The 20,626-nt window shown below is 30.9% G+C and overlaps 5 protein-coding genes across 13 annotated transcripts; 2 read left to right on the plus strand and 3 right to left on the minus strand.

Moving 5' to 3' along the window:
- Window positions 1-293: 293 nt before the first annotated feature.
- On the minus strand, window positions 294-3,185 carry LOC139110713 (rho guanine nucleotide exchange factor 39). 2 transcript variants are annotated; one of them, XM_070670666.1, is made up of 9 exons: window positions 3,085-3,185; window positions 2,805-2,926; window positions 2,598-2,728; window positions 2,285-2,506; window positions 1,914-2,100; window positions 1,352-1,764; window positions 1,131-1,268; window positions 785-1,015; window positions 294-620 (listed from the first exon to the last, which is right to left on the minus strand). In XM_070670666.1, the coding sequence occupies exons 2-9, from the start codon at window positions 2,899-2,901 to the stop codon at window positions 474-476; spliced, it is 1,566 nt and encodes a 521-aa protein (XP_070526767.1). In that variant the 5' UTR covers window positions 2,902-2,926; window positions 3,085-3,185; the 3' UTR covers window positions 294-473. The 2 variants fall into 2 exon arrangements, with proteins under 2 accessions (XP_070526767.1, XP_070526768.1); XM_070670667.1 differs by lacking the exon at window positions 3,085-3,185 and adding an exon at window positions 3,020-3,041.
- Window positions 3,186-3,244: 59 nt separating this feature from the next.
- Hmg-2 (High mobility group protein 2) lies at window positions 3,245-6,181 on the plus strand. Of its 8 annotated transcripts, XR_011547037.1 has the most exons (10): window positions 3,245-3,512; window positions 3,584-3,687; window positions 3,765-3,942; window positions 4,148-4,319; window positions 4,403-4,517; window positions 4,594-4,743; window positions 4,816-4,897; window positions 5,013-5,228; window positions 5,292-5,511; window positions 5,598-6,181. XR_011547037.1 is itself a non-coding variant. In XM_070670673.1 (9 exons), exons 3-9 carry the CDS (start codon window positions 3,852-3,854, stop codon window positions 5,426-5,428), a joined length of 963 nt encoding a protein of 320 aa, XP_070526774.1. In that variant the 5' UTR covers window positions 3,245-3,512; window positions 3,559-3,687; window positions 3,765-3,851; the 3' UTR covers window positions 5,429-6,181. The 8 variants fall into 8 exon arrangements, 7 of the variants coding, with proteins under 7 accessions (XP_070526774.1, XP_070526772.1, XP_070526776.1 ...); XM_070670673.1 differs by having other exon boundaries at window positions 3,559-3,687; window positions 5,292-6,181; XM_070670671.1 differs by having other exon boundaries at window positions 5,292-6,181.
- LOC139110705 (protein MMS22-like) lies at window positions 5,507-10,812 on the minus strand. The gene is made up of 19 exons (XM_070670653.1): window positions 10,598-10,812; window positions 10,359-10,496; window positions 10,133-10,286; window positions 9,873-10,052; window positions 9,668-9,790; window positions 9,386-9,589; window positions 9,071-9,318; window positions 8,829-8,929; window positions 8,586-8,758; window positions 8,350-8,514; window positions 8,043-8,286; window positions 7,729-7,957; window positions 7,568-7,664; window positions 7,290-7,487; window positions 7,034-7,207; window positions 6,599-6,961; window positions 6,325-6,527; window positions 6,020-6,208; window positions 5,507-5,941 (listed from the first exon to the last, which is right to left on the minus strand). The coding sequence occupies exons 1-19, from the start codon at window positions 10,810-10,812 to the stop codon at window positions 5,887-5,889; spliced, it is 3,453 nt and encodes a 1,150-aa protein (XP_070526754.1). The 3' UTR covers window positions 5,507-5,886.
- Window positions 10,813-11,441: 629 nt separating this feature from the next.
- Sax (type I BMP receptor saxophone) lies at window positions 11,442-16,075 on the minus strand. The gene is made up of 7 exons (XM_070670658.1): window positions 15,936-16,075; window positions 15,503-15,681; window positions 15,169-15,409; window positions 14,679-14,950; window positions 13,959-14,599; window positions 13,626-13,860; window positions 11,442-13,473 (listed from the first exon to the last, which is right to left on the minus strand). The coding sequence occupies exons 1-7, from the start codon at window positions 15,994-15,996 to the stop codon at window positions 13,336-13,338; spliced, it is 1,767 nt and encodes a 588-aa protein (XP_070526759.1). The 5' UTR covers window positions 15,997-16,075; the 3' UTR covers window positions 11,442-13,335.
- Window positions 16,076-16,339: 264 nt separating this feature from the next.
- Window positions 16,340-20,530, plus strand: LOC139110711 (protein SPT2 homolog). Its single transcript, XM_070670661.1, has 7 exons — window positions 16,340-16,668; window positions 16,825-16,974; window positions 17,399-17,528; window positions 18,622-18,779; window positions 18,879-19,800; window positions 19,888-20,103; window positions 20,210-20,530. Exons 1-7 carry the CDS (start codon window positions 16,615-16,617, stop codon window positions 20,293-20,295), a joined length of 1,716 nt encoding a protein of 571 aa, XP_070526762.1. The 5' UTR covers window positions 16,340-16,614; the 3' UTR covers window positions 20,296-20,530.
- Window positions 20,531-20,626: the final 96 nt, after the last annotated feature.

The following is a 20,626-nucleotide window of genomic DNA, read 5'->3' on the forward strand; positions in this document are numbered from 1 at the left end:
AGACGCTCAGTGAACGTTTAGCAAACTGTGATTGGTGCATTCTTTTAGATCTAATAATTTATGCCAATTAGATACCGGAGTTTGTTGAACACCACTGAGCAGAAAGAAAATTTGTTTTACTCCAACTTATGTTGGAGTACATTACATACATCGACTGAGAACAGACATTACGCTTCTTCCTGGTTCCTGCGACTTTTTACATCCACAGTCGAGCTCATGACGCTCATGTTAGGAATTGGGAACGACTAGAAGAAGACCACTCACTTCAACTTGTGACACGAATGTTTCTTCAGTTTATATGAATAATATTCAATTTGCTACATCGTTTTAATTTTAACTTCTTTAAAACTATTCGATTACATAGAATATAAGCTATAGGTGGATTTATTTTAAAGCATTCAATTACACTTGTAACTTTATATATTGTAATATAAATAATTATTGTAATATAAATTTTGTACACAACGTGTAAATTATCGGAAAGTGAAAAGATCTTTTATCGTTGCTCCGATAAATGTAAAAAATTCACCAACTGTTTGAAAAGGCGATACGTGCCTTTCGGCATTTGGTACAATCGGATATGAATTTATTCCACTCATCTGTGTAGTCCTTGCAAGCGTCTATAAAAAAAAAAAAAACTTTTAATAAATTTTGATAAATGTGTTCCACATTTTAACATTTTTTACATTGTCACATACTGACAAACTCAAGTCTTTTTAAACAATTATATTATAATTTGCAAATAAACAAACACCATGCAATATAGTGCAACTTTTCCACTTACTTCATTACAATTGCCATTATTTGTAGATGAATCTCCTTTATCTCTATGCATATGTGATTTTAATTTTGCACTTTTCACCGTAGAAGAGGAATGACCAACTTTGGAATATTCATCTTGCTTAAATCTTTTTGTCTTAATATATAGAGGTAAACAAATATTATCCTTTTGAGTATCCTCGCCAACTTCATTATCCCTTTTAAAATATATTATGCTGGAAGTGTCCAGTGATACCTAGTATATATAATATTTATTATTATATATAAAAAATTTTAGTTTATAATATCTTTAAATGGATAATCAGTTCTAAATCAATTAACTTAAATATTTCAAAAATAATTTTGTTTACCTGTTCTTTGTTCATACATCTTTTCCTTTTAATACATTTTTTCTGTATATTGTCGGAAGAAAATTCGTTAATATTCTTATGTCTTAGTGGCTTTCTTGAGCTACTTTCCTTTCTCAAAGTTTGCCTGCATTCAATATACTGAAATAAAATAATAATTAATATATTAAACAGAAGCTAAATCCAAAAATATATACATTGTTCATAATGTAACGTGTAAATACTTTTTTAATAGCACTTTGTATAGATTGTATCCATTCGTCGCTATCATCTTTTTCAGAATATAATAAAAATGTCTCATGTAAGCACGTTATACGAAAGAGTTTTTTGCTTAGAACACAAGTCAACCTGCACTTATTTAATGGTAAAACACAAGATACGTTCAACGACGTTTCTGGCTCGCCTTTACAATATAATAAAGTGTCGTTTAAAAGAACAAAGTATCTCCTGTAAGCTGAATTGCCTCGTCTCGACACACGCATTAATGATCCTTGTTTAATTAATATTCTGCCAGGCTTCACAAGATTAATAGAAGTAACGATACACTTCTGAAGATTTAGTAATTTTTGCGTTTCCTCATTTTGTGCAATTAAAGTATTTATGTGTATCGCAGATTTTTCGATCTCAATTAAACATGCTATAAATTTCAAATAAAATTAATATTAAATATATTATATGTTATACTGCTACATATCGTTACGCATATCATCTAATCTAAAGTATTATGTCAAAAAGTTATACAAGTTCAATGTGAGGGTAAAGTTAATACGATAATGATGCAATTACCTTGTAAATGTCTGTATTCTTTGTGTTTATAAGAAGTATGTTGTAATACTTCTTTGACAAGTAACTGATATCTCGGTACTCTTTGCACTGGTATAATTAATAACGAAGACAACTTCCTGCCTACTTCTGGTCTTGTTTCTTGATCGCAAATAAACTTCTTGAAGACAGAATTATTTTCTTGACAAGTCTAGAAAAAATTGTTTTATCACATGTACAAAATTCAATATTGATATTTATCTTTTTGTTTAACTTGCACCAATAGGAGTATTTTTTTATATTAATCTCAAAAAAAGATATTTTTAAACATATTTATATCTGATCAGATATAAATAATTTTAATATTAAATAATTCTTGCAGGCATTATATTTACCTGTAGGACATTGAGTATTTGTATATAATCATATGCATAAACAGAATATAACTTGAAAAATGGAGCAAGTTTGTGAAATACTTGAGCTATATTCTCAGGATTATGTTTTAATCCTGCTACTAGTTCACCGCTCACGTTATACAAGGTTTTAATATTTTCAGCCAGAGTAACAATTAATGGGTGATCCAATAATTTCTTCTCAATAATAGGTTGTATGAAAAACTGAAAAAACAAAAAAAAATGTATACACATAATAATAATACTGTCGTAATAAAATATATTTGTAACAAAATATATGTATTGAAATTCATACCTCTGCTAAGGTTTCTAATTGTTGTAAATACGTAATTTCAGTGGTTAATATTTCTCGAATGGCTTGTGATCTCAAAGCCTTCTTTTTTTCTTCCATATACCTTTCATTATCTTCGTTCAAAGCATGCAAAACTGGAAAGAGTTTTAAATGTACTTTGTTATAAAAATAATAATAATAAAATATATAAAACAATAATTTAAATTATACCTTTCATACGACTCCTCATGCTCAACATATTTCTTTCAAGTAGAATATTTTTTAGTTCTGCACTAAGGCTAGCTTGAGGTGACAGCGGTGAATACATAGTTGTGTCAATGATTTTTGCGTATCTAAAAAATAAATTAATAAACAAATAGAGTATAAAATTGTGTTAGGCTCAACGCACAAGAGCGACGTAACGGATTTAAGTCGAAGACATATACCAGCGCACAAGTCGTAATATATATGTATATGCTACACATGCGTATGTGTGTATGTACGTACGTACGTATATGGATTACGTCGCTCTTGTGCGTTGAGCCTAATGGCGGTGTTACTTCATGTGTGTAGTACGACACAAGCTTCGTCGGGTATATTGATTGGTTGTACGCTGGAAAATTTCTAAGGATTCGTGAATGTCATTATTTTGTAGCCAATCAACACGCTTAAAAAGTTTGTCGTACGACACGGGGTTTGTCAGCACTATCCGTAGTCACAGTCAGTGAATGTTAGTGAACATGATTGCAGACAATGCGAGCTGCACCGTTAATTTCATAACCTCCGACAGTGCCACATAGCCCGAGCCGGTATATGTCGAATATTCTCAAGTATTTTAGGCAAGACCTCAAACTCGATCCTACTGTAAGCACCAGGAGGCATCTCGCTACAAAATTGTTACCTTTAATCTCGCTCTATGTCTTGTAAATCACTTTAAAGGTATGTTTCACACTCCAGTAGATAACAATACTTATTCTCCACACAGTGCGAATAATTGCGCGCTGTTGCAGAGTACAAAGATTTGCATTTGCGCGCTGTGGCTGTATAATGGATATTGCTCTGCACAATACTAGATATTAACGAACATATTACGTCGCTCTTCTCAGTTCTTATGGTATGTATAGCAGACAGTGATACTTTCTTGATACAGATCGAAATAATTATATAAATAAATAATAAATACTCATTCAGGGTAGAAGCTCAATATGGACGTCTAATCAAAGATTGATAGAGTAATTTTATGTTGCAAGACTAACGTTGAGACAAAGTACATGGAAAATGAGCGAGACAAATCCAGCAAATGATTTACCTGAGAGCAACAGTACAATGGATCAGCCTGCTTACAATGGAGAAATAGAGGAACACACTAGTTAGACTTATTGCATTTAGAGTAACTGATTTAATAGCAGACTTTTTTTTTTTTTTTATTAAATTGATAATTTGTTTAATTAGCAGAATGTTAAATTTCTATGTAAATTGTTATGGCTTTTCAGTTATTTTTATATAAACTAAGGAATTATATGGTATTACTTAAGAAATTAATCACTGATTGCTATTTTTTTCCATCTCATTAGCCAAGTCTCCAGTGAGCGTAGAAGAGAAGGCACCAGATTCTGTATGTGACAATGGTATAAAAAGAGGTGCCATTGCTACTGGTAACAGTAATACATCAAGTAGAATGAAAAAACGTAAAAAGGCTCCAAGGGATGCCACTGCCCCAAGACAGCCACTAAGTGGTTACTTCCTGTAAGAAGTTAAAATATAAAGACCTCAGTGTACGTCAAAATATTTTCTTTACAATGAAATATATATTACATCGTGTCATACAGATTCTTGAACGATCGAAGAGAGACAGTCCGAAAGGAAAATCCAAGCTTAACGTTTACAGAGATTACAAAACTCTTAGCTGCAGAATGGAGTAAACTGCCAATTGATCAGAAACAGGTTTGTCGTATTCTTGTATTAATATACGTGTTATTGTTGTTTTGTTACTGTTTATGGAGTGAGTAAATATTTGCAGCATTATTTGGATGCAGCCGAACAAGACAAAGAGCGTTACAATCGTGAGTTTAGTGATTATAAGCAAACAGAGGCATATCGTCTGTTTAACGAGAGACAAAATGAAAGTAAAAAAGAAAGAAATGGCACAGACCTGACTGTTGAGCAAAATGTAAATAATACAAAGTTACTAAACTTGCAGCTAATCTACTACTGAGAGAACTAATAAAAACTTTTCATTTAGGACGTGCAGCAGGATAAGGACAATGATTTTACAGGTTTCGATATCCCTATTTTTACTGAAGAATTTCTGGATCACAACAAAGGTAAAGATATATGATGTAATAAAGAAATGTAACAGTAAAATGTATTTACGTATAGGGTGTATATAAACCCTATATAGTAGTACAAATTTTCAAAATAATGAAAATATCTGCTCAGCCTGTGAGGCCGAATTAAGACAATTGCGGAAAGCGACGTCGGACTACGAGGCTCAGAATGCGGTTCTCCAGCGACACGTGGACAGTCTGCATGCAGCTGTGAATCGTTTGGAATCGGAAACTAATCAACAACGAACAACCAATCAAGCTTTGCAGCGTCACTTGGACTCTCTTCGTTCTCAATTGGCGGGCTGCTTCGCCACCATACCGCTTCCAGGTAAGTTTGTACCAAGAACGGTTTCGAAACTTAAATTATGTGATTATTATTTGCATTTTGCAGGCACACACGACGGTGCTACATTACAAAATATCGACAGTTATTTTGAACGATTAGAATCCCTGTTGAGTAGCAACGCCGAACAAAGTTTGCGTAACGCTGTACGTAGTGCTGTGTCTCGTCTTGAATTAATTGGATGACGATCACCTTCGAGCAATACCAGTGCGTCGTTGAAACATCATCGTTCGAGACATTCGCATCGAAAGTAGCGAATAAAATTTAGGTGTGTTGTAAATTTTATTATCTTATACCTCATTTACAGAACCAATAAGTGCTAATTATTTAAGTAAATTTACGTGTGTGTTGCAGCTAATCATTATGATTATAAGTACGCGTGACAATAATTTACACTTTATCTTACATACTTAATTTGGACGAAATTTTTAGTTTTAAATATTATTACATAGCGATAATTTCAATTTCTCCTACGTATCTAAACCAATTTATGCATTTTTATACAATGAAATAGTAATATGTCCATTAAGATCAAGTTCTTATTAATTCATACCTGTTTATTAATCTAAAAGTTTAGAAAATTTATATATTTTTCTTATTAATTGAAATATTTAGTGCTTATTGTTAAATCTTTGCGAGTCATTCACGAATTATCGTTCATGCTCAGCACATGCTTCTTCAGTTGGTTTGACATAAATCTGAAATTATAATAATTTTTTATTCATAAAGAAACAAAAATTATTTCTAATTAAAGTTTTATAATTAATTACTTTTACCTCAAGGATATCGCATTAGATAAACGGTATTGTTCGGCTTGAACTACGATGGCTTCAATTTGCGGAAATAAACTGATTATAATACTTTTTTTTATGAACAAGACCGATCGTATGAACTCGAATGTATGTTGTGCATTTGTCATTAAATATTTTTGCACTGTAGCAGAAATAGCGGTTTGGAATTTTTCCCTGGAGACGCGAAGATTAATTATAAATTATTTATATATATATATATATATATATATATATATATATATATATATATATATATATATATATACACACATATCTCAAGATTTCTTTACCTGATAAAATTATCTTCTTCGTAGTAAGGACTTTTTATTACGTCACTGATAAAATCAACAGTATGCAACTTATGTGGATGGTGATTTTGAACTTTTATGTAACATCCAAAGATATTCGGAGAACAAATTTGAATAATGTGTTGCGTAATATATTTGGGATACTTTCTTCCGTCTTTAAGCAATGTTTTTATAAGCCAAGTTATCTGTGTAAATGTATAAATAAATATTTGCCACCACATTATGACATTGAATAAGTAATTGTAATTTTACATACCAAAATGGCATGTTTGTGCATGACCCTGTCGGATGATATGTTGTAAAAGTTCGACATCAGCGTTTCAAAAATTAAATGCAGAAAATCGCTCTTCACATCTTTCAAGCACTTTAACAGCGTGTCGGAAACTTTAAAACTACAACTATTGTTCACTTCAATTATCAGAATCGGCAGGTATTGGTCGAAAATATTCCTCGTCATCACTTGCAAAAATATGTCATTTTTAACATTCAATTTTTCCAAACTGAGTATTACCATTGAAAATATTCTCTTTCCTAATTGCTTTATATACGACTGTGTAGAGTTCTCTGGTACCAACATAATTGTGCTAATCAGTGTTCTTAACATATCAGTCAACTGATTCTGAAAAAGCAAGATTTTTTTTCTTTTATTTTAACAATATATTTTTAGTTGCGATCAATAAGTTTTACGTACTTTAACGTATAGCATCGGGGAAGTGCAAAGGATAAATGTTCCCAAACATCTATAAATCCAAAACGCAAGCTCCGAATCTTTTGTTTCCTCTGTTATAGGTATCAAAGCCCATTTTTCTATATGTTTGAAATAAATCTTACATTTAGCATTGTATTGAAGCTTTTCTTGCTCGGACTGTAAAAGTTTTTAATTATATTAATTTGTTTCCGAATCAAAGAAACGAGCAATAACAAAATTGGACACGTAAAATTAATACCTTTAAAATATTGTACTTTTTCATGAGCGATATTATAAATATTAAAATAGGTTCGTTACTATTTTTAAATTCGTACATGTCATTATCCGACATGAATATTTCTTTGATTTCATCAAGACTGATAATGTAATTTTGCAAAATTCTTACATCTTCCTTTTTATCAATGTCGTAACCAATAATGGAACATTTTATCCAAGCCTAAAATATATTAATTTTACAAAAAAAATTCTCTTTCGATTACTTTGCAACGTATAACAATAGCAACTATGTATACAAACTTGGATGAGAATAGTATTAAAAGTTGGAATTTCTTTTTTCAAGTCTTGGACAGCTTGCTCATTCACGAGAATCGATGTTAAGTAATTCTGGGTAATTCTGAAAACAACACCAAGTATTATTAATTTCAATCACTGACTTTTATTAAATAAAACACTTTTACCTTATATCTTTTAGCAATATTGATGTTGCAAAGTGTTGAAATAAAGATGCAGCCGAGTGTTTGTACTTTTTAGCGATAGCTGGTTCTCGGATTGCTTCTAAAGTAAACATGACGGCTAATTTAGAGATAATCTTGAAATTATTACCAGCCAGAACGGGATCAAAGACGAATTGGCGAATTCTGCACGCGACAAAGCACCATATTGCATCTAGCATTTTTTTAACACCGTCTATAAGCAAAGTTCATACTTTCGCTATGTAAACTTGAAAATATATTATTTGAATTTGTCAAAATAAAGATAAAGACATACCAACCAGAATTGTTAAAAGAAACTTGCAGAACGATACATTTTTCGAAAACATTTGCAATCATCTCTAATAAAGAGGAAATTCTATTCCTTGGGCACTCCAAAAGATAACGATTTATCCAACCACCAATAAAATTGAACTCTTCTAGATCCATTTTTTCGTTACTGCACAAAATGGTGTTCAACACATCAACAAAATTAGTCATCATGGAACGAGACGTTTCATCTTGACGACAACTTAACAAGTTGATCTGTAATACAAATTAGAATATACAAGAAATTCATATAATAAATTTATAGGAAATAAATCATACTGTTTCTATAAAATGTCCAACTATGGAACCAAGGGACAATCTTCTTTCGTTGAACAACAAAAGACACGCTAGTTTTCCTTTCCAGACTAGATTGCAGTTTTCAATGTATTTGTTATATTCGTTTAATTCGTGTGTCGGTGGTAAGAGATCTAACATTGTTGTACACTGCAAAAATATATAAATGAATATATCGAGAATATATGAAACTATCACAGCAATTATATATTGCCACTTACTACATTCGTAATGTCTGCAGTAATAGCTAGAGTAATGAATAAAGATATGAAATTGTAGAGCCCACTTTCGGAGAACTCTGCAACTTTGTTTTTTGAAAATTTCGTATATATTCGCCCTTTGATTTGATTCCAATATTTCGAATCTGTCATGCCGTATTTTTTTAAGAATGTACCTAAAAGGTAAAAGTATTTTATATTATAATTTATAATAATTATAATTTATAAAAAAATGCTGGAACTCACCTAGCAAATGCAAGAACATACCATAGCTGGACTCTTTCGAATGTTCAAACTTGGCATTGATTCTGTCATTAATTTGCTTTAAAATATCTGCGGCTGATTTTCTACAAAAATTTATACATTATACATATATCTAATATCATACATACATTTAATAACTTATTGTATATTTAGATTTCTTATATTTTTTTACGAATAATGCAAAGCTACAATTATATATTTATGCACAAGTTATATGAATATACTTTTCGAGGGATAGGGTCCAGAGCCCAGAAGTTTGTAGTAAGAATGGTTCATCTAATCTTTTATGGAAGCAGTCCCAAAGAAAAGATATAATTGGCACTCGAGGTTGCCACCAATTAATAATAAGATCGTGCAATAATGGTATTATAATCTTGAGTTCAACATCAAGCTCATCTCTTTCACCGTCTTTTCCACCTTTACATACATACGTTTTCAGAACTTTTTCAACTTGTTCACAGTTTGATCTGATCTACAAATGGATGCATCTTTTATATAATGTAAAAATTTACTTTAATTTAATTTATATCGCATATTACCCTTGAAGAATTAAATTGCAAGTACACGCCATCGTTACTGTATCCATACACCAGAGACAGATGATATATTATCCAAATGCAAAATAATTCGGGATTCTTACAATCTGGTAGAGAGACGTCTACATTTTTATGCCAGTGTATTGCTCGAGGCTGATTTTTGCACAGTATTCTATCGATACAACTATTTAAAAAGTTCCAAAACATCTAGAAAAATAAATTAATAAATAAATAAAATTTTAATTGGCACTAAAATACATATTTGCAAAATTATTAGTAATTTACTTTAGTTTTTTTTCTATCTCCTAAACTGTCGACAAATATTTGAAGCATGAGCCACAATTCTCGCATACATGTACAGCAGTACGGTGTTTTCTGTGTCAAGTCTACAGTCCAATTTAAGACTAACTAAACAGAAAAAATAAAATATTAAATATTCATGTTATTACAAGTCAAACAGTGTCAAATGCTTCAACCATATTTTTATTACCCTCTCAAATATTTTCAATGAGAAATATAAGAGATCGCTAATAGCCATTTCGATGATGTTTTCAAGTTCCTCAAACTGTGTATAATATTGATTCCATGTGGTTCTAGAATATACCAACGTGATAAAGAACCATCTTAATTCTATGTGCATATGATATAAATGAAACTCTAGCTGAATGCACTGAAATTAAAATAGTTATATAATCTTTGTTCAATCAAAAATAGTCTTTAGTTCAATCAAAAATTACAATCTTTAATTACTTTGTTGCCTATATTTGAAGCAGCATAATGCAATGTTGAATCTGAAATACTATGCAGCGTACTGAAAAAGTACTTGATCCTGTCAAACAGAATATCTACATGTTTGCTGATTTCAGGTATTACTATTTCTAATGCTCCAAGATCCCATTTTATGCTGCAACATTACAAAATAAATAGTTAATTTTATTACATTTAAAGTATCATAAAAACAAGAAGCAGCACATACCTATTCATATATGTTCGAAAATATACAATAAATTTGCAAATCATTTTTCTTAGAGTAAAATAATTTATATTGTCATTATTGCATAAGTCAGATATTGTAATAGATCTCTCCTGTCTGTTTAATATTTTTAGCTGCACCCTGTTGTAAAAAGAAATAAACATGAGATAATGTCGTAATTTATCTAGTATCAAGTTTAATAACTTCAACAACAAAGTTTCTTTTGTAAAAAAAACACTCACTCCATGCAATTGATAAGATGATTAAGATTCATCACTGCAACTGCTCCAGGCATGGCACAGTTAAAAAGTTTTACTTCTACATGGGAGAAAGAATAATCAGTTGGAGGAAAGAGCGCATTGTCCACTTCCTTACGATAAAACAGCCCATTTCTATTCAGCTGCCAGTCATTGATGTTGACTTTGCCACTACAGTCGAAGGTAGCATCGATATCCATCTGTAAGCGCTGTTTAAATCAGTGCGCGTATTAAAAAATAGGTGTAAGATATATCGTTTAATCGTGTCATCGACACATAAATCGTATTTAAGCAGCCCCGGTGAAGATTTACAGATGCTTGAAATAGAATCTCAGAGGACAACAACCAACAACTACTGTAGCCATGCTTCAACTAGCAGACAACTTTTATACATTTTGGCGGCACCAACCGTAATGCTGGTCACGTGACCGTCTCGATAATAGGTCTGTTCTCAGTCGTTGCGTTTCATCAGCAGTGCAGCGACTTCAATGAAAATAGACCTAGTTCCGCGCTCTTTTAGGCTCTCCCACCCTGAACTTCAGGGCCTGAACGCGATGAGTGACGACCGATGAGCGATATTCAATGAGAGTCTTGCATTTTTTAAATTACGTCGCCGCGATAGGCACAGAAACAGAGCTCACTCGAGCGAAAAGGTTATGTCGACACCACGAGGTGTGAGTACGGAGCTGAGTACCAGGACATCAATCGTATGTCTTCTCTTGCAAGAACTACGACGAGAAAAGCAAAGTATTATATGAAGAATTTCAACAAATTTGTATTAGCCAACCCGAATGTATTTGGAGTTGGCTCAGAAAAAAAGAACTCTCGACCCTCAAAGCAATCTATCGTTTTATAGTCTCTATAAAGAATAATATAATACAAGGGAAAAAAAAAAAAAAAAAAGTTATTTATGTATGCATTATGAAAATCAAATGTGATTGAATGTGATGTTGCAACTATATTAATTCCATACAGCAAAATTATATAAATATTTAAAAATGGATAAAATTATATATAAAAGTGAAACCATGTCGCACAATTCGACATCAACTCGAAAAATCACCAAATCTAGTGTGGTACTTGCGTTAATTTATTATAAATATGTTAATTTTATTTTAAATTACATCTACAAGTGATAATATTTCTAACTTCTTTTAGGATAACGCTATAAAACTTGTAATGGAGCATGACGAAAAAAAAAGAAGACAAAAAAACGTACAAGTTACAAACGATTATAAAATTTCTCATTATTGTAAAAAATTTAGTGGCGATAAGAAAAGTAGAACATTAGTTGTAGGATTGTCAAAAAGCTTGGCATTGTTGGAGATGCAATCTTATATTACTCGTCAAGACTGGAAGCACGCGCTAAATTTATTTCCTAGACTTCTTGAATATCCTATTGAATTAGAGCCCTTAATATGGAGATATGCACTTTTAATTTTATCGCATACAAACAATTCATCTCATCTTTATCGATTTTTTCAACAATGCCTCGGTAATCAAAATTCAAATTGCCAAACTTTGTTGAGAAAGTTGTTGTCGTTACCGCTCAAGAATGTTAATTAATTTTTAAGTGGTTTAATATATTGTTGCACTAGAATATTTGCGTCGAGTCGATATTAGTCAGCATTTCTTAGATACAGATCTTTGTACAGTTTTATTGTATCTAATTATGCTACATGCTGTATTATACATTCCTTGTAATACATTTTTTAATAGTGCATAAATTATTTTATACATGTACCGTATGTCCATATCCAATATAAGCATTCAGGTAAAAAATTCACGTTATTATTTTGTGTATTATACAATTGGATATTTTCATGTGATAATCATACATACTTTTCATTTCTTCTTATCAGTTATTTTTATCTGTAACTCGTTAATATAACCATGACCCTACAAGAAAGATAATATTAATTAATCTAATAACTCTATTTTAATAGATACATTATTTACAATCTTATTTTTTTTTTTTTTATTATTTGTTCAAATTATTTGTCAATACTAGCTAATATATAAAAATTATTAAACAAATATTTTACTTTTTAAGACTAAAAAAATTATTGGATAAAATAATTCTAATATTATTGATATATAATTGTTAGTACTCTTGTACATATAAATGTATATTGCCTAAACTAATAAATTAGTAATCTCTTAGAAAAACATTCAAAATTATACACTTAATACTCTAATAGAATGTTTTTTACAACAAAAATTTGATTATTAAAATCTCAGAAAATTTTATTACTATATCTCATTCGTTTTATCGTGATTTATTGTAAAAACATTTACTTCTTCCTATATGTATAATAGCTATTTCTTTATCTAATAATTTGATTTGAATTGTCAGAATACACAATTATCTGTCTACTAAATTAATAGTATTTCTTGATTTGGTTTTAATGCTACGAAAATATACACTTAATACTACCATTCCAGAATGAATCAACAGCAATGGAACATAAGGCAATAAAATTCATATGCCAAATATTAACAAACTTAGTACCATCGTTACTTCGATATGTCAATATACGATATTTCTTTAATTTTATGATATAATGATTTGATAACGCATGAACGTTGATGATTATGATAACGGCGATGACGATGATAACGATGTTGATGTTGATTAAACTTATAATATACATGGCAGGTTGGTGCAACAACTGTAGTAATAAATAGATGAATGAAAGAGAGTTTGGTACGATAAACGCTGGTCAGTCAAGAGGTAAATGAACACGTGAATCGTTAGCTGCTAATTTAACAAGTGTTTTCTTCACCCTAAGAATGGGTAGTCTAGCCGCTGGTTTTCCATGCCAACATTCTCGCATCAACTTTCCCATTCCAGCTAATGTCTGTAAGAGAAATATTAAAAAAAAAAAAAAAAATATATATATATATATATATACGTGCCAATGTAATAACAATTGATAAACAATTCAGATTTAATCAAAATGTTTCAATGTGTCTTTTGGCGCGACGCAATACCGAGGTAAAAATAACATACCGGGTCAGAATGCCATCTATTAGGAAGCGGCGGCCTTCGCTGATCAAATGAGACCAATTTACGCATTTCTTCTATGGAGGGTTCTTGATTACTGTTTGGCAGCCATTCACTGTACGGCATCGCGTACTCTAAGGCTACGCCATTACTAATGCATCTGCGACAGACTTCCCATAATATTAATCCTAAAGTGTAGATATCGGCTTGTCTAAAACTTTCCAAACATTCGACATTTAACCTGAAAATGTGGAATAAAAATGGTTAATAAAATATGACTTTTACTAAGATTTGTAGAAAAAATTATTTGTCAATTTGAAAGAAGTAGACTTAACTAACATTTGTTCAAGAATCTCAGGACTCATGTAGCGTTTTGTTCCTTGCCGTAAGTCGACTCCGTCTGCTACAAGACGATCGTGTGTAACTGCTAACGCAAAATCGGCAATTACGCAACCACCATTAGTTTTGACCAAAATATTCTTTGATTTGAGATTACGATGAGCCATAGCTGGTTTTCCTTTGGTACCATGAATTTCCGTATGTAAATAAAGTAGACCATTGGCAATACTCAAACAAATATTGAGCATTTGATGAGGTGTCAATGGATGTGGTGATCGATTAAGATGATCAAAGAGCGATCCAAGAGGATGATACTGCATCACCAACCAAAGCTGAGTACAACTGGCTCTACTGGTCATATCGCTACCGATATATCCTAAAATATTATCGTGTCTGGACGGTAACAGTTGAGAGTAAACTTCGGTTTCTCGAGCCCATGCAGCTTCATCTCGTGAAAAATAAATTTTTACAGCTACATTTTCACCGTGCCAAACACCTCTCCATACTTCTCCACCGAATCCTCCGCTACTACCATTACCAAGACATTCTACTAAAGCTACTTGTTTAGCTAAAGTTCTTTGTACCAACAAAGGTAATCCAGAACCAGAACCACTAGTCAAACTTCGTCCATCTAAATACTCCTACAAAAAGTAATTGATACTAATTAACGTACTTGTATTGCTTATTGTATTATAAATATGAGAAAACAATGATACATACTTTAAGCGTACTATCACCAGCAGCTGTTGCCCTAAGCTCATGTGAATGGTAATTGGCAGACGACGTAGGCGAGGAAAAAGAGAAGTGTAACATAGAAGGCTCAACTTCGGAATTCAGAATAAGTTTATTTCGACGTGGAGCCATTGGTCGTTTCGTTCGTATTCGATACCCAGTCAATATATAGAATATGAATGCTCCAACGAGAAACAATCCAACCAATGGCCCAAGAATTGAAAACGTTAATTTTGTTACGTAGTATTCATTGTCAGCATCTGAAATCAACAAAGAATTTTACACTATTAAATTATTTAATTTTTTCTTTTTTTTTTTTTACAATTAATGGACCCGTTCTTTGTAGATAAACTATCTATACCAATTCACAGTTTAGCTCTTTTTTTTTCTAATGTAGAGAAAAAAAGATAACTTCTAAACTAGTTCAACTACAAAGAACAAAATTAATATTATTAAGTATTTTATTAGGTTATTTTACATGTGTGCGTTGAATAATCTTCCAACTTGGGATATGGTCCAACGTTGCAAAAATCTGATTGGCAACATTCCACAGAAAATTGAACACCACCTGAGAGTCCCCTAATATTTCTTCGTTTATAAGGATCTACATTTTGGCCATTTTCTTTATTACACATCAATAATTTATGTTCTTCAGATTTATAACAGCCTCGACTAACATATTCTGTACCATCAATTTCTCTCATCCTGGATTTCCAACACTTTGAGCAAAAGAAAAATGTTTATTTGTATTTAAAAAAAATGTAAACCTAAAGAAATTAAATAATAAAAAATATATATATGTATATATATACGGTGATTGCATCGATGCAGACGTCAGATGGCGAACATTCAGAATCTTCACATATATGGCATTTAAAACGTTTTTTAGCGATCGTGTCGAAACTGAGATTATGATCCGAAAGTTCAGGTAGATCTGATTTCTCATTGTCAAAAGAAATATCTTGATCTTGCAAGGTAATTTCTTGCTCACCTAAAAAAATTAAAACTTTATACAAACTACATTGGAAAAACAATTGTTTCACACGATGCAACAATTCAATAAAGGGGGAATATATATAAACTTGATAAAACTTGAATCTTAGCCAGAGCTAAGCAACATGGGCAAGCACAACTCTTTAAAGAATTGACAAAGATAAAAATACAGATATCAACATTTATACAGAATTACATTTTACATGTAAAACATTAGTCGTAAATTAGCGCGACAATAACTTAGCTTCATACCTGAGCATGATCTAAATATCAACAAGAGTATGAGATGCGCGATAAATATAACATCCGCCATTTCTATGCGCGTCAAAACGCTGGACTACTGAAGTGCGTTCTGGTTAACGTCCGAAGCCGAACGATAACTTTTCATCCAAAACTATTCCCAATTTCGTATATCGGGGGTGCGTTCAAAAACATCGCTCTAGTGGAAAGCTAAAGTGTCGTCGGCGAACTTGCACCATTTAAGCGGCGTCTACAATGGGTGTAATAAATCTTAAGGCTTAAAAAACTGACCAATTATATCAAAATTCCAAGAGAATAGTCTAATATGATTGGTTAATGTTTTACGGCTTAAAGCTTAAGATCTCATTGTAGACGTCGCTTTATTCACAACCTGATTTAATCAATGCAGGAAAAAAAAAAAAAAAGGAAAGACGAGATGTTTTCTCATCGCTTTTCAATGTGGTTCTCGTCGAAGGTTTTTAATACTGTTTACTGTTGACGTGTCGACAGCTGCTATTCTTTTCTTATATGAATATTCGGAATATTTGAATTGTTATCGGCATATATGCAGCGTAATTGAACCATCTAACTCAACCAAATTAAAGAGAAAATATTCGCTTATATTAAATGCATATTTGCATATGAACGAGCGTTTGCAAATTTCCCGAGAGTTTACAACATTGTTGATAAAATGGATTTCGGCACTCTAATTTCCGTTGCGCGAAAGAATGAGACAAAGAAACAGGTTAGTTTATCTTGTTAATATACACATATGTATAGATATATTATTTACAATCGGATTGAAAATGTTTAAACGGTGTAGAGACACATATGACTTTAGGTTAATTTTTTTTTCGCCCAAGTATTTCAACTATTCTCTAATATATTATTTATCTTTTAGCAAATCAGTCCATGCTATCAGACAAAATTTACAGCACCAAAGAAACAGTCTAAGCAATCTAAAGCCCTTTCTGATAATATTAAAAAATTCTTAGCTCGAAAGGAAGAAGAGGAAAAACGAAAAGTTTTGGAAGAAAAAAAGAAAAAGGAAGTAAGTATGTTAAAAGAAAAGTAAATGTAATGAGAGTTTATCTCTAGCTCAATTAGTTGTATCAGTTCAAAGCTTATCACTTTTCTTCTGATATCAAGGAAAAAAACAAGATTGTTATACATTTTGATAAATAGTTTTTTCTTTAGGTTTTTTAGAAATACAGTTAGTGAACTATTTGATTAAATGTTTGTTTATTGATCAAAGTTGGTAAATGGAACCATTATTTTTTTATTTTAACCGTTTAATTTTGTGTAAAACTACCTAATTAGGTAAACGGTTAAAATAAAAAAATAATAGTTTTATTTACTGACTTTGATTTTTTATAGAGACATCTTGGAAATGTAAATTTCTATCAATTAGATGCATATAATTAATTTGCTTTTTGTTTAAAAAAGTATTATCAAATATTTATTGCCTATTTCAGAATCTTTTGGCTTTACGTGATCAAAAAACTCAAAATCGTATAAATAAACATTTGAAAGTATGTAAAGCAGCAAATAAATCAGTAATTGAGGATGCCATTGATAATGAAAATACAGCTATCACTATTGCAGGTAATGTGATTTTAATATGTATAAAAAGAAAAAAAAAGTTTCTTTTTTTTTTATATAATAAAATTAAATTACATTATTATCAAAGAAAACAAAAGTAAGTTGTATATAAGTTATATACAAGGCATCCCATACTAAACCAGTTATATTTTGCGGATAGGTAGATCTCTTAGAGACAAGTAGGACAGTCATACCATTTAAATTTTTTTTTTTTTTTTTTGAGAGACATACGTGTCCTAAAAATATGACTGGTTTATTCTAGGATACTCTGTATAGGAAACAAGTTAAAATACAATATGTAAAAATAAAGTTCCCAACACAATGCCAAGAAATCTTATGTTATTTTTTTATGTTTTGTTTTTTTGCAATATAACAAACATTTAAAAAAATTATAATACAGCACTGTTAAATACTACAATATCGGTATAATTAAATATTAAAACAACAAAGTAAATTAATCTGTATTATGCAATTTGCAAAATAATGAAAGTTATCCAAGTGTAATAAAATTCAAGGCGGCAAACTGATTAGGGTTATACAACAGAATTAAATATTACCCATAACACTTATCCATAATGGGCAAAATTTTTGCCCACAGGTTGTAATATAAACGAGCAATACAGTACAATATTTATTCATCTTCCCTGTTTGAGGCAGAGCAATTTTACAGTGGATTTGCACGCCGATGGATGTTTTAAGGTCAGCCATATAATCCTAAAGTAATCTAGATGAATTACAAATACAAAGTCTTGAACTATTTTTGGTTTTTATAATTATTATAATTTTTTTCTAAACGATATAGAATTGTGATTTTATTTATATTTATTATATTAATGTAAGATACGTGTATCTTCTCTACCTTAGATTATATATTACTATATTTTTCTACATCTGTTTTTCAACTTTTTATGTGGTGGTCTGATAGTATTGGGTGCTTTCTTGTCTGTAAACTAAATTTTTGTCTCTAGTATTTGGAACTTTATTTTTATGTAATTGTAAATGATTATTTAAAATGTATCTTTATAGGGTGTCTTTGAAACTTGCAATAATTACGTTACTTAATTATGTAAAGTATTGTAAGATATTATTACTGTAGGTCCCTCTCAACCAGATGAAGATGATTATGGATATGAATCTCAAACAGCTTCTGCATTGTATGAACAGTTTATGAACAAGTACAACAGCTTACCACCAGAAAAGCCCATTTTTAGTACTAGCGAAGCAAGAACAGTGAAAGATATTGCATCTACAAAGGTATATTCTTTATAAATAAAGACAAATTTAAATTATTAATACGATTATAATATGCACATTCCTAAAATAGATCAACTAGTATCATATTTTGCATTACAGGATAGAGTAAAACAAGCTTTGAAGCAACAAGAACTTGAAGAAAGTAGTGGACATAGAAGAAAAAAAAAATTAACTGCCCCGAATGTAAAAGAAATCGAAGTTGGTGAAAAAACAGAAAAAAACCCCAAAGAAGTTAGAGAAAAAGAATTTAACGACAAAGAAGATAAAGACGAGAAACCCAAAGTAAAAAAAAAAACTTTGCCTCCGCCTATGGGTTTTGCCGAACTTTTGAAACTTGCCGAAGTAAAGCAACATGAACCTGTAGTTATAGAAGTTAAACCAAAAGTCGAAAACGAACGACCGATGACAAAGCGTCAAAAAATAGAATACATGCAAGAAAAAGAAAGAAAGGAGCAACGCGGAAAAAAAGATATAGAGGGAAAGAAGACAACCGTTATTAGCGCATCCAGCAAATCTGATAAAGTACAATTGAACAAAATTCCCAAAGCTAACGAAAAATGTGTCATCTCTAATTCAACGATGAATAAAAGTGCTCCTAAAGTTTCAACAACCATTTCTAAACAAGTTACTAATAAATACGATGATAAGTATAATATCGAAAAGTCAAATTCAAACAAGAGCTCGTCTAAGAATGAATTAATGGAAGAACGAAAGAAGTTAGAAGCCGAGAGAAAACAATTAGAGGAAATGCGGCGTGCTATCGAGGAAGAAAAAAAGAAATTAGCACAAAGCAAAATTAAACAAGAAGACGTAAAGTCTCAGTCGTCTAATAAATTAATTCTAGCTAAACCTAAATCGATAAATAAACAAATATCATCCAAAGATATTAAGCCGCGTCAATTCCCATCATCAGATTTAAAGCTGCAATCATCATTGGCTAATCCTAAAGCAAAACAATTTCCTCCACCCGATGTTAAATCCTTAAAATCAAAAACGGTTCTCAAAAAAGCGTCTAACAAAAGTAAGTTTCCTATAATAAAAAGATTTTGTTAAAAGATAAATAATTTACATATAAATATATATATATATATATATATATATTTTACAGGACGTATCTATGACGATGAGGAAGACGATTCAGATTTGTCTGACTTTATAGACGACGGTCCAGAAGACAATGAAGATTACAGTAAATACATTAGTGAAATATTTGGCTATGATAAAAGCAAGTATAAAAACGATGATAACGATGATGACGATGACGATGGTATGGAAAGTAATTTTGCACAACAACTAAAAGAAGAATATATATCTACAAAAATAGGTACTAGTTTGTATCTCAAGTATATTATTAATTTATTAATTTATCATAAGCTATATGTGCATTGATAATATGATTTTATTAAAATCACAACGTCAAACGTTTGCAGGATACATGGAAGATTTAGAAGATATGCGTATGGAAGCGTTGGAAAAACAGAGAAAAGCTCTTTTGAAGAAGAGGTCTAAAAAATAGTATAAATTATTATTTAGTTTGTACATAATTATATATAGTATATATATATATATATATATTATTTTTCAAATTGTTGATATTTATTGAATTACAAATAATGATTAATTACTAAAATAAGGTTGTACTTTAAATATGCTTATTTAATTGTGAATTCTTTTAATCTTCTAATGTTTTCTACAACAATTGTAAAGCAACATTTTTTTACTAAACTGAGCGAACGAGCTTATACATATGATTTTGATTAGTTGGTTTTCACTGTCCCTGCTTCACCGACTCGAAAAAGAGCAGACAATTGTATCAACCGTGCGACATAGTGCTGTGCTTTCGCCCC

The sequence above is a fragment of the Cardiocondyla obscurior genome, linkage group LG21 (genome assembly GCF_019399895.1).
Source record: "Cardiocondyla obscurior isolate alpha-2009 linkage group LG21, Cobs3.1, whole genome shotgun sequence".
Lineage (NCBI taxonomy): Eukaryota > Metazoa > Arthropoda > Insecta > Hymenoptera > Formicidae > Cardiocondyla > Cardiocondyla obscurior.